This window comes from Thunnus thynnus, chromosome 12 (genome assembly GCF_963924715.1).
Source record: "Thunnus thynnus chromosome 12, fThuThy2.1, whole genome shotgun sequence".
NCBI lineage: Eukaryota > Metazoa > Chordata > Actinopteri > Scombriformes > Scombridae > Thunnus > Thunnus thynnus.
The window spans coordinates 15698173-15713619 of record NC_089528.1 but is presented as its reverse complement, the minus strand read 5'-3'; the positions used below and the strand labels follow the sequence as shown (position 1 = coordinate 15713619).

The 15447-nt window shown below is 37.6% G+C and overlaps 1 protein-coding gene across 6 annotated transcripts in view; it reads left to right on the top strand.

Moving 5' to 3' along the window:
- tnr (tenascin R (restrictin, janusin)) overlaps window positions 1–15447 on the top strand; it is a 188583-nt gene that overhangs the window by 138375 nt on the left and 34761 nt on the right. For 5 of the 6 annotated variants that reach the window (XM_067605816.1, XM_067605818.1, XM_067605819.1 and 2 more), the window contains 4 exons: window positions 94–223; window positions 3064–3330; window positions 7024–7143; window positions 7502–7645. In XM_067605816.1, the coding sequence (XP_067461917.1) occupies window positions 94–223; window positions 3064–3330; window positions 7024–7143; window positions 7502–7645 (661 nt within the window). The remainder of the gene's footprint in view (window positions 1–93; window positions 224–3063; window positions 3331–7023; window positions 7144–7501; window positions 7646–15447) is intronic. The other variant, XM_067605820.1, reaches the window with a different exon arrangement.

Below are 15447 nucleotides of genomic sequence, written 5' to 3'. Positions count from 1 at the left end.
ACAACAGCACATGCATATACCTTTTATTGTGAAGTTAAGTAGTCCTATAGTTTCACTGATCTGTCTGTGTTTACCTGTTTCTTCCTGTTCCAGCTAACGGTGCCTAAAGATGTAACCTCCACCACTCTGACAGACCTCGAGCCTGGGACTGAGTACACCATCACGGTAGCAGCAAGGAGAGGAAGACAACAGAGCAATGCAGCTACTATAGATGCATTCACAGGTAGAGGGAATAGTCACATTTTATATACATAAACAGGTAATAATGATGCTTTTATCAGCTCGAACATACTAAAAGATCAGTATATTTAAGAGATACATCTAAGGATGAAAATGGGGATCAGATCGTTTCCATGAGATATTAAAAAGACAATTACATCTGATTGACAAGAGCCGTGACACTGTTTACATAAAAGTTGGTAAACTCTTCAAGTTTCCATGAGATAAAATCCTTGCTTGTCTTTTTCTTTGCAACAGCTATATATAAACTTTTTTGTTAACTATCAAAGTCATTTTAAAGCATCAGTTTCATTCATTTAATTATCAGACCAGAGCTAAAATAAATATACACCCAAGAGTTTTTTTCTGTTCAGATTAAGACATGAAAGATTGGCCTATTACTGCAGAAAGCTATAGAACATTTTTAGCAACAGTGCTGCGTAACGAACCTGAATAGTGAATATAATGAAACAAAGTGCGGCAGCAGGTAAGGTGAGTCATGCAAAAAGAAAATTGAGGACCTTAAAAGACTTTGAAGAAGCAATTAGTGGAAGTAAATTATTCAAGTCAGCTAATGAGCTTGTTACAAGTGTTCCCTAATTGCACCTCGTTTTTGCATCTAAATGTATTTGTGTGTCTGTTTCTTCTGATTCCTTTTCAACTCCATGTTCTCTGTTTTTCTGTCACACTTACTACTCTCTGCTTGCACAGCTCTTCCTCATTCTCAGCCTCGCTGTAACACCTTTTTTCTGAGAATTTCAATCACAACCTATTTCTCTTTTCTCCACACTTGCGTCTATCTATCCAACTATATGTCGGATTGCCTGTCAATCTACCCAGCACTGTTGGGTCTTTGTTATTTTTACAGGAAGCTTGATGTGATTTTCAGTTGCACAAAGAATGGTGTCAAAATGATGAGCATGCACTCACCTGCTGTCAGATTTGTTATTTTCTTCACCACTCTCATCCTCGTCATCTTTCTTCTCCACCGTGACCGTCATGGCAGTTGTCACCATCATAACCATCATCGTCATCAAAGAGATCATGATCGTCTCCTGTTATATGTGGTTCCTTTATTAGTACCAATCTAACAATCTGGAGAGGAGAGATGAGAAGATGATAAAATGACAGATCAAGAGAATCAGAGGAAAAAATAATGAATTACCTGTCATCTTCTCGTCTACTGTTCCCTGGGCCATATTTGCAACATCTACCTGTCTGTGTGCACTCAAGTCAACTCATCATAAGGAAAAAATCTGGTGTATAACCATACTTCCCAAAGGTTGATCTTAAAATATGATCAAATATAAATAACAACAGTCTTTGGAGCACCACTATCTATCCTTCAGTTTGTCTCTTTACTGTACAGTAAATTGATTATGTACTATACTTCTTAAGTAGTTTTCTGCAAACATCTAATTTTTTTTTCATTTATTTATCATTGCAGCTGTATTTGCACACTGCATTACCCAGGGAGCACTAAACAAAATTTTATTTACTGTCTGTATTAATCTACATTCATGTATTTGGTTATTCATTTATTCATCCATTCTTGTATTTATTTATTATAATTTTCTTTAAAATATTAAAATATATAATTACAACAGCAGCAAGGGTAAGAAAATTCCAAGAGTCAAATCAACATAACCTTCCATTAGGATAAATTAACCTTATTTATCCTTATACAGTACTTTCAGGGCTTCTTCATAACATCCCATCCATTAATGTTTAGGACGACTTAGTAAGATATCCGGACTTTTAGTCTCTATTGGGGGTCTAGCTCTTAAAATGCTTGATCCTACATTTCCCATAATGCAACCAATAGCATCTTTTCATTGACCCCTTCTTTCCAAGTTAATGACCTTTCACACTCCGCACCCCAAGTTTGTAATAAGCTTTCTGTTATAAATTTGAAGTCCCCAAGCCTTAATAGAGATAACCCCAAAGACATCATCAAATTTTGTTTTCCCCTCCCCTTAGAAAACGTGTCCAGGGCCGCTGGAGACACCATTTGGATTTTTTTTTTTTTTTAATAGTATTGGTGTCATAGAGAAATGTTTTAATGAGTTGGTCCTTGTGTTGTCTGCATCACATCTTCTACCAGCTTGCGCACAAGGACGCACATGCACTTGATAATACACATCTGACTGCACAGGGCAGTAATGCATGTCGACAATTGGTGAAGGAAATGCGCCGTTAAAAAAAACAATTCAACAATAAAAAAGGAAAAGAGGGCAACTTGAAGCCTGTGTAAACAATGCAAGTTTCAAAAGATGATTGATTACAAAGAAAACTTCACAGGATGTCTTTAATCTGGATAAATCAGAAAAGGAGAAGTCTGTGTTATCGCATCTTGCCTGCTATTTATACATCCACACATGGCTAATTAAATTCAAATCCTCTTGCATTTGTTGCTGTGTCAGCTGCTACACTGGTTCATATCCATTGCATCATCTCCTGTCCATGTCATACATTCTGACAACAACATCTGCTATCATCATCATCTTTCCATTTTCTTATTGTGATCCGTCTCATCACATCTTCATCTTTATGGAAGATAATCCTATTACTTTCTTTTTTTAATGACCAATTAAATCATTACTTCCACATGATTGTGGTCTGCACTGACTCTCACCTGCCCCATCAAGATTACACTCAAGGCTAATTTTCTCAGCTGTATTATAAACGATCTATCACACCATCCAGGACCGCTTCCATCCATCATAAAACTGCTTGTGTGTCATCTCCATAATGACAGCAGCTGCTTTTTATTCTTCACTTTTTCCTGCTTGTGGCCGGCTATTTTACCTTTCTCCGGTGACCTTTGAACCCCCGTTCCTCCAGGGATCAGGCCCGTAACCCACCTCTACTTGTCAGAGGTGACTTCAGACTCAGTGTTGGTGGCGTGGAGTGCCCCAGCACCACCTGCTGACCTCTTCATCCTGAGCTACAGCTCTGCCGATGGGACCGACACCTCTAAGGTGACGCTGGACGGCTCCAAGACGAGGTCACTGGTCCAAGGCCTCCTGCCATCCACTCAGTACACCATCAGTCTAATCACAATACAGGGGGATATTACCTCTGAGCCTATTACAGCATCACTCACTACAGGTGAGCTGCTTGATTTGATGGAAAATTGGTGTCTAAGGTGATTCAGGTTTAATAAACATGAGCAGCACAGTAATGGTTTGTGACTTAGTATGATGCCTATCAAAGTTATGCATCCTTGCCTCATACTACTGTTTGTTTATGCATGGACGGGGTGCATGGATTTTTCTGTACTAATGAACTTAACATGAGATTGCGTTTAGGGCTGCAAATAACAATTATTTACATTATCAATTAATCTGCAGATTGTTTAATTGTTTGGTCTATAACATGTCAAAAATTGTGAAAAATGTCCGTTACAATTTCTTGAAATGCAAGGTGATGGCTTTTAATAGCTTGATTTGACCAACCAGCCCTCCAAAACCCAAAGGTATTCAATTTAGTATCACATAAGTCAAAAAAGCAGCAAATTTTCACAATTTAGAAACTGTAACTAGACAATCTTTGGTATTGTTTTACTTGTAAAATGATCTCAATCATTAATTAATTAACAAAATGGTTTCTTGCTCTTGATCGACTAACTAATTAATTGACTACAGTAGCAGTCAATAATAATAATGTATAGTAATAATAATAATGTAATAGTTTCAACTCTAATCACATTGATTACAATGATGAATGTATTGTACTGTTCTCTATTGAGTTTTTTGAGACAGGGGGCAGTTGAATGTCCCTGAACTCCATTTAGGATTAACTAGAAAAAGAGGTTGGGAATAGGAAAGAAAGGATTTTTCAGAAGAAAAATGGTGCATTAGTATGTGTGTGAGGTAGAGTGGGAAATGGAAGGGGAGAAAAATCAGTTTAAGAAATGGAAATATGAAAATTTAAAATTTAAATACAAAGTGATTTTATATTAAATATATGTATTTGCAAAAATGCTGTTTGAGCACTTCATCTGTACAGAACCACAGCGGAATAAATTTTGTAATTAGAGATCTGCCTTGAAGGTTTTTTATTTTCTTTTTTCCCACCAGACTTAGAGACACAAAAATACTACTGTAGCTTGTATAGTACACATGGCTGAGGTTTTCCACATATAAAACATTTGAGGTCATTCTGGAAAATGATCAAGTGTTATTTCATGCAAACTCAAATACACAATTGTAACATTGATGGATATTTGAGAAACTGCTGACAAAAGGTACTTTAATAAAGAGGAGAAAGAAGTGAGAATTTTTACAATAGAATTTAGTTTAAGCAGAGCAGTCTGGTTATGCTTTGGACTGCTCTTTCTTTGTAACCATCCATTCGAATCCTTTTCTTTTCCACTACTTCTCCATCATTTGTCTCTATTTCTTTTGATTTAAATGTTTTACTTCAAGCTGCACCACAGTGATGCTTCAGACCTTTCTTTTGCTGTGTTGATATTCAGTAAAGGGAACTCTCAGAAACATTTCTTTTTATTTCAAGTATGCTATTTACATGTGGGAGAGGAAATGGATAAGATGGGGGTCAGTATTATAACATGCCTGAGAAAAAAAGACAAAGAAAGAAAATCTATGTTTACTTTTTTCTAGAATGGGGAACAAAAGGAAAATCATCAAAAGAGGCGATAAGAAAGTGCTGAAGACAAATAGAGAAAACAGAAGAATCAGCATTGTACAATAGAGATATTAACTTTGCACTAGTGCCAGAGACACCTGAATGCTGCCACCTGATTACTGTGCCAGTTTCACCTTGGCAGCTTGGAGCACTCTCTGTCTCTCTTTACATTCATCCACACATGATGATAAGCAGATTTCAAGGGTGAAATTGGACGGGGATTTTGAGGCAGATGTACAGGAGTTTTTTGCACCTGTCTTTAGACTGTGTTAATTTTGGTGTCCTGCTTTGATCTTGCATGTGTGAATGTGAGTGCTGATGAGATACTGCACTCAGGTTTGCCTTGTATAATTAGACATGCTTTTTAGCATCGCATTTGCTGCATCTGCTACATTTGAAATGTGCTGAATCCCTGCAATTTTTAACCACAGTTATAGCAGGTGATTTGGTTCATAGGTCTGTGATAGTCACTCTGTGGCTATGGTCAGTGTAAAGAGGTACTTTAATGTAACTTACGACCTTAAGGCCATATTCATTAATTAGTTTATACAGTGCAAATTGAATTGTGATCTTCCAGGGGATGTAGTCAATGGCATTAGATATCTCTAACAGGACTGTAGTTTTTTAGCCATTATTCCTGGCTGCCACCTTTACCAAAGTAAACATAATTAGTGAGATATGCAAGCATGAATAATCACCACTTACATAGATGCTGCTGTATTTCATAGTGGAATATAAATTAGTTCAAAGTCAGGAATTACAAATTGCCCCCTCTACTTGTGGATAATAACCATTATTCTTTTCAAAGTAGGAGAGAGGGGGTGGTGTAGTTGGTTTACAAGTGTGGCTCATTTTGCTCTTTGTCGATAACAAGAGATGGAAGTGATGTGTTCATCTCGTTTTCCTCTTTTTCCTGTAATTTTTTCTTTTCTCTTCTATTTCCTTGCTTTGATTTTATTCTCTCACAGCTATAGATGTACCTTCAGTTTAATTGTTTGCTCACATGCAAGGCCTCATGCAAGAAGCACTCATACAAACAGATTTTTCCTTAAGATGCACATACAAGTGATTTTAGAACATTTGTGGCATTCATCAATTTTCTTGTACGAAGAATTTTTCTCTTTGGTATGAACAAAATTCAAAATGGTCCAAACCTGTCGTACGTGTCATGAATAGATTGTCTCTGCCTTTCTCCACTGGGGAAAAATATTTGTTTGACTTACAATTATGATGTCCTAATCTGTATTAATTTGGAGTTTATATATGTTACTAAAATTAACAAAAAATGTAATATATAAGTAAAAAGTGTTGTGAATGAAACTCGCCCACAAACGGAGCGGAACAAGGAACCTTATATGGCAATTTTAGGGATGTGGATTATGCTAATGATCACATCTCATGAACGCACACCTCCTTACGAACAGGTGGCATTCATCAGGCTGAAACCAGCGATTTACGACAAGTTCAGGCAGTTAAGAGAGTTTGTTGAATCCCACGTAGGATTTTCTTATTTTCCTCTTACTGCTTTGTGCAAGATCAAATATAAGAAAAATAAGAAAACATTCATGCATGAGGCCTATTGTTTTCGCCATAACCTTTTCCATTCCAGCTTGATAGTCTCAGGAGACACATAAAACAAATTGTCAGCAGGGGTAGAAATCTCCTGAGAAAGCACTGCTCAGTCTCAATGCTAATGCTGCTCATTGTGGTCTTTCAGCTGGATGCATATTTCCTGGGATGTCTTTTGATGGTGTTTTTATTTCCTTTCTTTCTTTGGTTTTGTTTTGTTTTTGTTTTTCTTTTGTTTGTTTGCAAATTTGCATCAAAATGCATGTGATTTCACAGACCAAGGACAGGTCTGTTTATGTAAATGTAATGAGGAGGAGATAAAAAAAAGAATTGACAAAACAAGGAGTACTCAAATACTTGTGCTTTCAAGGTTACAGATTCTCTTAGATTCCTGAACTTGCAATATAATACACACCATAAAGGACTTCTGTTGTACTTATAGAATCTGAATAAATGTATGTGTCAACCATGACAGCAAGATTCTTCTTTCAGAGAATAGTTTAGAACATTCAGTCTCCCATGTTGTCCATTGTGGACCATTTTATTCCTATGCTAACACCTCCCTTCCCAAACTCCTGCATCTAGGCTTGGACCCACCAAAAGAGTTGGCTGTTTCAGATGTGAGCGAGGACGCTTTGACTATCTCATGGATCAGACCAATGGCTCCCTTTGAATACTATAAGCTGTCCTACCAGTCAGCCAGAGGTAGTGTATGTTTTACATACGGCATATTATGATATCTATTATATTAGCATACACAATGACACACTGTATTGCCTTGTTCCAGTCAAATGAACATGGCATTTGCTGTTGCAGGTCTCTCATGTGAAATACATTTTGTAGCAAAGCACCTTGTTACACACTCTCCAATACCTGAATAACACTTTATCTGTGAATTTTAATTAAAATTTTAATTAGACTTCTGCATTGATTAAATTTTTACTCCGTGATTGTCTTATACATGGCAGTTTAATAAAGACAAGGAAGAAATGTACAGTAAGATCAATGTGATGGCAGCATCTCTGATGTTCTGATGTTGGTCTCTCTCTGGTGGCTCCTGCAGGTCGAGTGGACAGTGTGGTGATTGACAGCGATGTCACCAACTACACTTTGTCCAGTCTGTTTCCTGCTACAGAATATGAGATCAGTATCAACGCTGTCAGAGGGAGTCAAGAGAGCAAAGTGGTCAGCACCTCCGTCTTCACAGGTACAGTAAGAGCTAACAAGGAAACGAGCAACCACACACACTGCATCTGCACTAGCCTGTTTTTTTTTTTTTTTTACTTTAAATGCATTTGCCTGATTGTCAATGAAAAGTACTTATCTTTTTTTGGTTGTTGTTGGTGGTTACACAAATAACATCAAATCCAAGCTCTTAAGCCTCACTGTTGCTGTTTTTATCCAATACCAATACTTCTTTAATAATGCCACATGACTGCAAACAAACACTTGTGTCATAGGTGTCCAGCTATATTGTCTGGTTACTAAAAGTTAATCCACACCTTCCAACCAAACAGAATCCAGAATTTATTTATTTTTTGCCATAACCAATCGAAGCTGGAAGGAAGAAAGCTGCGGTTGTAGTTGCTATGAGGAGTTAACTCAATGTTTTTGAGATGGTCAAAGAAATATGTGATTTAAATTACTGTATATCTAGCTCCAATCCCACCTACAAAGCTTTCATCGGTCATTTGTGTCTCAGACCAACAGAAACAGGTGTCAGTAAGCACAACACAAGACTTTTATGAATCACTTTGATGTATACACACGTTTGTCTGAAACAGGTTAGAACACAACCTGCTTTGATTAGAAAAGTGCTTCTGTTGTACTGGCGGTATGTTGGTTGGGGATGCTGCCTATTTGGTTTGATCATTTGTTACAACCATGTCCACTAAAAGTCCAAGGCACCCACTGTATGTATTTTCCTGGCCTAAATGCTGTGATCTACACTCAATGGGCTTTTGTAATGTTTTACTCTTGTGCAATAGCAAATTTCATTGCATCAAAGCTGGCCGTATTCCTCTAGCCTTCAACTACAACTCTTTGATATACATCCCACAGCGAGTGGGCGGCACAGGGACGTTTGTTTGCCATGTAAAATGAACGAAGGATTCCTCTTTCTCTGCAAGACTTTCAGACCAATTGTTATTTCCACTATAATAACAGCTGCACACTGGCAAATATGTGCTAAAAAGAGAAACAAACTCACACACACACACACACACACACACACACACACACACACATACACACTCACACACACATAGACGTCAGACAAAATCTGAGGGTACAGCTGACTTTGCAGGAGGTGCAATCTTTGCTGCTGCAATAGATGAAATTGTCCACTCCATGACCCAGTAATTGGTAACCTACTCTGAACTCCATCTCACTTTCCTCTATCTCTCTGCCTCCCTCCCTTGCTTATCTCTTTATCCTTTTGCGTCACTTCTATCCTCCTGTATCATTATGCCTCTCTCTCTCTACCATTCTTTCTCTTTCAGTATTCCTCTATCCTCAGTCTGTCATCTTTCCATTTCCCCTCTGCTTCATTTCCTCTTTCTTTAATCTTCTTTCTGTGTCTCACTCCCCCCAATTCCTCAGTATACTGTAGGTGAGAACTCTCAAGCTCTTGTTTTCAGACTCTTAACTTAGCACAGAATCAGAAGTTAAAAAAACCCCACAAACCTCACTTGCACACACGCATGTAAATATGGGACACCGTTCCTCTCTGTGAAAGAATTCCACTAACCTAAGATTAACACACTCTCCCAGTGCTGTATGCATAATCATCAGTATGTGTGTGTGAGCGAGGGAGCTTAAGAGAGCACAGGATAGGAGAGGGAAGGGGAGCAGAAGGTGTGTTTGCATGCCAATGAGACCTGATTCACCAGGAGCCAGCAGGTTCAAGAATCCAGCAAGAAAAAATAAGCTAAAAGACTCTTTCTCTCGCTTTCACTCTCTTTCTCATCTCTGTCTTGCTCTGCCCCCACAATTCTTTATTATCAGCTTCCTTTCCCAACAATCCCAGTGTGCTTACAATGAGCAGAGCCGTTGGGGCTGTAATAGCCTGAAAAGAACATAACTCTGAAGTCAAGCTTGTTAGAAGTGGTAAATAACATTTTCCTCATAACGCACAATGCCCAACCAGGGACATTTTAATACCGCTTTCAACAACAATACGCAAACAGGGGATTTGGAAGAGTAATCCAACATTGCCTGGCCAAGTATGTAATGACTTGAATAACGCCGCAGTTGCTACTTACTTTACTTCTGTAATAAATTATTGTCAGAATGGCTGAAATAGCAAGGAGACATATTTCACTTTGCCAACCCAGTCTCACATCAAAATGTGTAATAGCTACGTTGGTCCACAGCTCAAAACATATTAGTTTCACAATAATGGCTATAAAATTGTGAGATGCTTACTTTTTTTTTGGCATATTCTTTTCTATTAGTCTGCTTCTATCTGTTTCTGTCTGCTCAAACAAACAAAAAATGGCTGACATTCCTTTTATTCTTAGTGGAAAACGCAATAATTTAAGATAGTTCAAGCTTTAAAATGCGTTTTGATAACGTTTTTAGCAAGAAATATGCATTTTATTTTCCTAATCTTTTTTCAGTGAATGTATATGATGTTTAGTTTGTCAGTTTTTATGAAGATTTTTTCAGGCTTTCTGAAAGCCTGAAAAAAGCCTGAAAAAATGCCATCGCTGAAGCCCACCAATAGCAGAAACCGAAAAAAGTAGTCAAACACGCCAAATTACCCACAACACAATGCTCTTCCAAAAAGAAGACTTTATTCTCAGAATCAAAGGAGAAATCATTAAAACTGATGGCCTTAACATTAACGTACTGTTGAGTTATCAAGGACATTTTTGTGTTTTTGTGTTGAGAAATGTTAAAGATAACATTCAAAGAAAACACTGACATGGTGACAGTGAGAAAAATACTTCTTGGTCCTCCAGTCAGCTAGTCACAAAGCTTCAAATTCTGGATTTCAAGTTCAATTCATCCCTGGGGCGCTCTAAAATCTACACTATTTATTGAAAGAACATCATCAAACAGTTACATAAAATAACACAACTTGAGATGCCAGTTTCAGTTAATTTTGCTTTCAATAGACCAACATCCATTAGCCGATAACAAACTGCTTAATTGTGAAGAAAAGTTGTAACATAGCTTCCGTTTGTGAGAGCTGTCCAGCAGTAGGTGGTCAGAGCTAGCTTGTCTATCCTGGTTAGCTTGACTTTTAGCTCATCCTTCTTCACCTCAAAGTGTTTTCAATGCATTTAGTTTAGTGGCTCTCGATGCCATAACATACTCGGGCTTGATGTACTGAACTATGTTTTTCAATCCCTCGCCCTTTACCACACTGATTGGCAGTATGTCGGTCTCAATCATTCAGCACACCAACTGGGTGATGGCCTAATAACAAAGTAACACCTATGTTGTTATTGCAGATAGACCATAGGATTAACAGTCGATCAGCTGCTTGACTTTATATCTGTGCCATGAAGTCTTTCAGAGCACAAACACTGTAAACTCACCTGTCACCTGCACAGCACAGTGCTGTTAAACCGGAGACACTGGGGTGATATGTTATTTTTATACAGTCTATGGGCTACACACAGCTACACTACACAACGCACAGACAATGATTCAAACAACATGCAACTACATGGTTCCAGCGATAGCTGCATCTATAGCAACCACCATAGCAATGATATAATAACTAAACATTATATACATTCACTGAATGAAGATTACGAAAATAAAATGCACATTTCACCCTAGAAATGTTATCAAAACACATTTTGAAGTCACAACTACCATAAAATATAGCATTTTCCACTGAGAATAAAAGGCAGCCATTTTTTGTTTTCACGGACAGAAACCCGACAGTCATGTGACATGGATGCAGGCCAATAGAAAAGAATAGATGAAACAAAAAACAAACGTTGGCATCTCACAATATTAGAGCCGTTATTGTTAAACTAATAGATTTTGCACTATGGCCCAATGTAGCTATTGCACATTTTGATGTGAGACTGGGTTGGAACAGGACCCCTAGTAAAGTATCACTCTTCCCAAAACTGAAGTTCAAAAAAAGACCATTAAAGTCCTCCTTAATTATCTATTTTTTTCTAACCCACTATCTCTAGAGTAGATTGATGAGGAAGAGTAATTTAAGTGGATGTCTGGTTAAAATATCCCATAAAATCCTATTGAACACTGAATCACATAAAGATAAATGTTTAAAGGAACCAAGGCTGATAAAATGTAAATTAAGAGAAACATACACGTCTAAAGGACATGTTGCCTGGCAGAGGGATAGAGGAGTGAATAGATGAAAAATAGAGATCAGAGTCAGAAAGGAGAATAATTTACCAAAAGAGATTCAACAGATATAGATACAGATATATCAAAAGAAAAAGAAGAGAAAGACGAACTGTGAGGAACGAAAGGGGAGTGCGTGGTGTTCATCTTTGTAATCCTTGTTCTTCTTGTCAGAAAACAGTATGGCTTGTTAGGCTGGACTTGTCTGTAGTGTGCAGCAGATTGCAGTTTTCAGGTTAGCACTCTAGTGTCTACTTGAATGCTGCAAGAGAGCACTTACATTAACTATTAAACGTGTAACATTGGTCATTTAAACCAAGTGCTGATCACTATTTTACGGTAACACATGTTGATCTATTATTTTCCAGCAACACACAAAAAGGTACAGAAAATTAAGGGTAACTAATAAGGAACAGGTAAGGGGCCTACCTGCAAATAACTACTAATTTTTTGATTGAATGAACTGACAAGTAGTTCCTGAGTAACTTTGAATGAAGGATCATAATAATAATAATAAAAATAATAATAATAACCCTGTGGCTCAAGAGTGCACACTCAGAAATAACTTATGTTAATCTCTTAAGAGAAGATTGCTTGATATTATGTTAATATTATGCTAATGATTACTTCCTGTGAATCTACATAATGGCCATTTACTTAATGAATCATTCAGGTCCAGCAGCTAAATTGCACAAAACCAATAGCTAATAGTTACCTCCTGATTACATGTAATGACTGGTCATGTCTCACTTTTCATCTAATAATAATAAATGTATCAACAAGCATTTCTTGTTTATGCATATGGTACATTCAGAATCTATAATCAGTGTTGAAACATTTTCCTGCAGCTCACATGCAGCTTAAATTAAACCCAGCAGGAGAAACAAATTTGTAGATGGGCATTAAATTTTCTAGGGGGGCCACAATGATTTTTCAACATAACATAAGACAAATCATAGTAGAAAGCCATTAGCATATTTCAGTTACAAAGCATATTAATTTCATTCCTTGTCAGTTCACAGAACTGTGGTAAGCAAATATCTCTAAATAGATTTATTTCTTTGGATAAGCTAAACGCCTCTTGTTAATGAGGGTTTCTCTACAACAGGTCCCCTTTCATCTCTGTGTCAGTACGCCAATGAGACAGCGACACAGCGGCACTGTCTGCAGCGCTGAACATTCACTCACACATAAACAAAGACTAAAATATATGTATGTGTATATATATATACATATATATATCTTCAGAGGGTCTCTCCATTTATTTGACTTGACTCAACAACACAGGCAACAGTCTGAGTCTTCCGTCAACATTATGGCGTATCTGCACTACAGAGTAACCACACTGTCAATGATTAATCATTTTTAAAACATTAAATGGGAACACTGTGGGCCTGGTGGCTGCAGCCTACAGCACAGTTAACATTATCTGATTCAATGACATCACGTATGTAACAGAACAGCTGTATGAAACCAAGCTACTATGGCATTGACCTAGGCTGAAGGCTACTCACCAAACATTAAAAAAACACAAAAAATAGAGACTTTTTCAAAAAGTGCTGTCAAAATAATTAGGCTTCAGACTCAATGCTTTGACATTTGTAGAGCAACATGGCAGTTATACAATACATTAGCTAATATAACCGTGATTTGCATCCACAGAATAGCAACATTGTAATAAAGACAGCCTAGTAGGCTATATTCAGAAATAATTATGCACAGTTATATACATGTAACAGGAAGGCTATTGGGCTTGTTTTCTCGATGGAGACAGAGGCTCATCCAGGGCGGGCACAGGTGTCTCAGTGGGCGGGCCCAGACTCACAGTGCTTGTCCATGCTACCGTGTGTGGATTAAATGCAGCTGGTGCATGGCAGTATTAGTACTATGCCACAAATACATCCCATGCAGCTCTGGGGTTAATGTGGAGAATGCACTCACGCACTGATAACCTGCTTTTTTTGTACAATGAAGCAGTGCAGCTTCCACAATAATGAGAGGGGATGCAGAGATAGAATGGGGAGTGAAAGAGCCCGGCGTTACTTACTAACTGTAGTCTGCTGCAGTCTGGTCTACATAATGGCCACAGGCACAGCACAAAGCAGACTGACCTCATGGCCACACAACACAGCTGGGGTGTTCCTAAAATATTGTATTCAGCAAAGCACAAATAGTCAGTATGAAACATTTTTCCTGAAGTTTACCCAACAAACTTGAATTAAAACACATTTATCTGAGGAAGGACTTCTCCATCTTTACCTTAACAGCTATAATAACAATGTTGAAGGATCATGCCAGTGTTTGTGCTGCTTTATTGTAATTCACTCTGCAGTCAGTGCTGTAATTTGATGCTGTTTTGTGTTAACAGCAGCTTTTTTTTCTGGAATGTCCATCAATGTCCGTACTTGCATATATCCCAGGATTTAATTTGCCTATATTTAATTTAATATAGCATGCATTGCTTGTTGGCAGCTGAGACTCGAGGTTTAATTGTGCAAAGATTCCTATTAGCATGTGACTGCACTGCAGCCCCATACTGTGGTCATGGAGCAGTTTCCTTTTTTTTTTACGTGTCCTGAATCCAAACATGATCTTAAGCGCTGGGGCTTGATTTGCTGATAGAGATCCAAATGCAAACATAACATAGTTGGCTTAAGTGATTCACTGGTGCAATCAGAAGATGGAGGGCGATGATTGGATTATCACAGGCTTTGATAAAAGAGGATGGCCTGTTTATTTTTTTTTCTTTTTTGGCCATCTCCATTGCCAATCTAATTGACTTGGCAAACCTCCATGAAATTCACTTAAACCTTTTTGCAATTAAAGTAATGATTTTAATCAAGTTTGTTCATCTGTCCCAGTGATAAGAAAGACTCAAACTCACTACGGTGTGTTAATGAGCACAATTCTCTTTTTATTCTGATGAGGGCAGGGCAATATTAATTACCTCATCCGGGCAGAGCTTTGGAGCACATGCGGTATTCTGTGTTCTCCTGCCACACTCTCTTCTGTGCCAAAATAACACGCCTGAGGAGAAATTGGGGTTGAAACACTGAGGTTAAAGGTATAATTAAATTCAAACTCAATTTTGGCATGTCCAGCAGTCTAGGAATGAAATTAGGAGGAGGGTGGGGAAACAGTAGGTATCAGGAGAATATCTGAGACTTTCTACAGCATATTTGACTATATAATTTCTCTCTGATGTGTTAGAATTGAGGAAACAGTGATCAAAATGGCAAAGAGTCATTGTTAATTAGTTTTAATGCAGAGGTGTTCTATTTCTGGGTCTCTATAATTATCATTCAGATGTGGGTTGAATAATTGTCTTCCATTCAAAATTGTTTAGGTGTAATTGATATTTAATGACTGTGCTATTGTACCATGATTCACTGTGTGCAAAATTACATCTTTGAACAGGAAGGCAAATTTGACACAGCTCCATAGTTTGTGTACAAATTAATGGTAGATATACCTGGAAAATTAGATAAAAGAGATGTCAAATGCAAAAGACTGTCCAGACAAATTGTGTTTTCTTGGAAAATTATTTTTAATTTTTGATATGTTTTACTTTACCTGGGAACAAATTGAATGAGAACTTAGAAATCCAGTCATAACCAGCAGCTAACATCTATGCTATGTATTATGTTATGCATTGATCCTCTCAATTTGTAT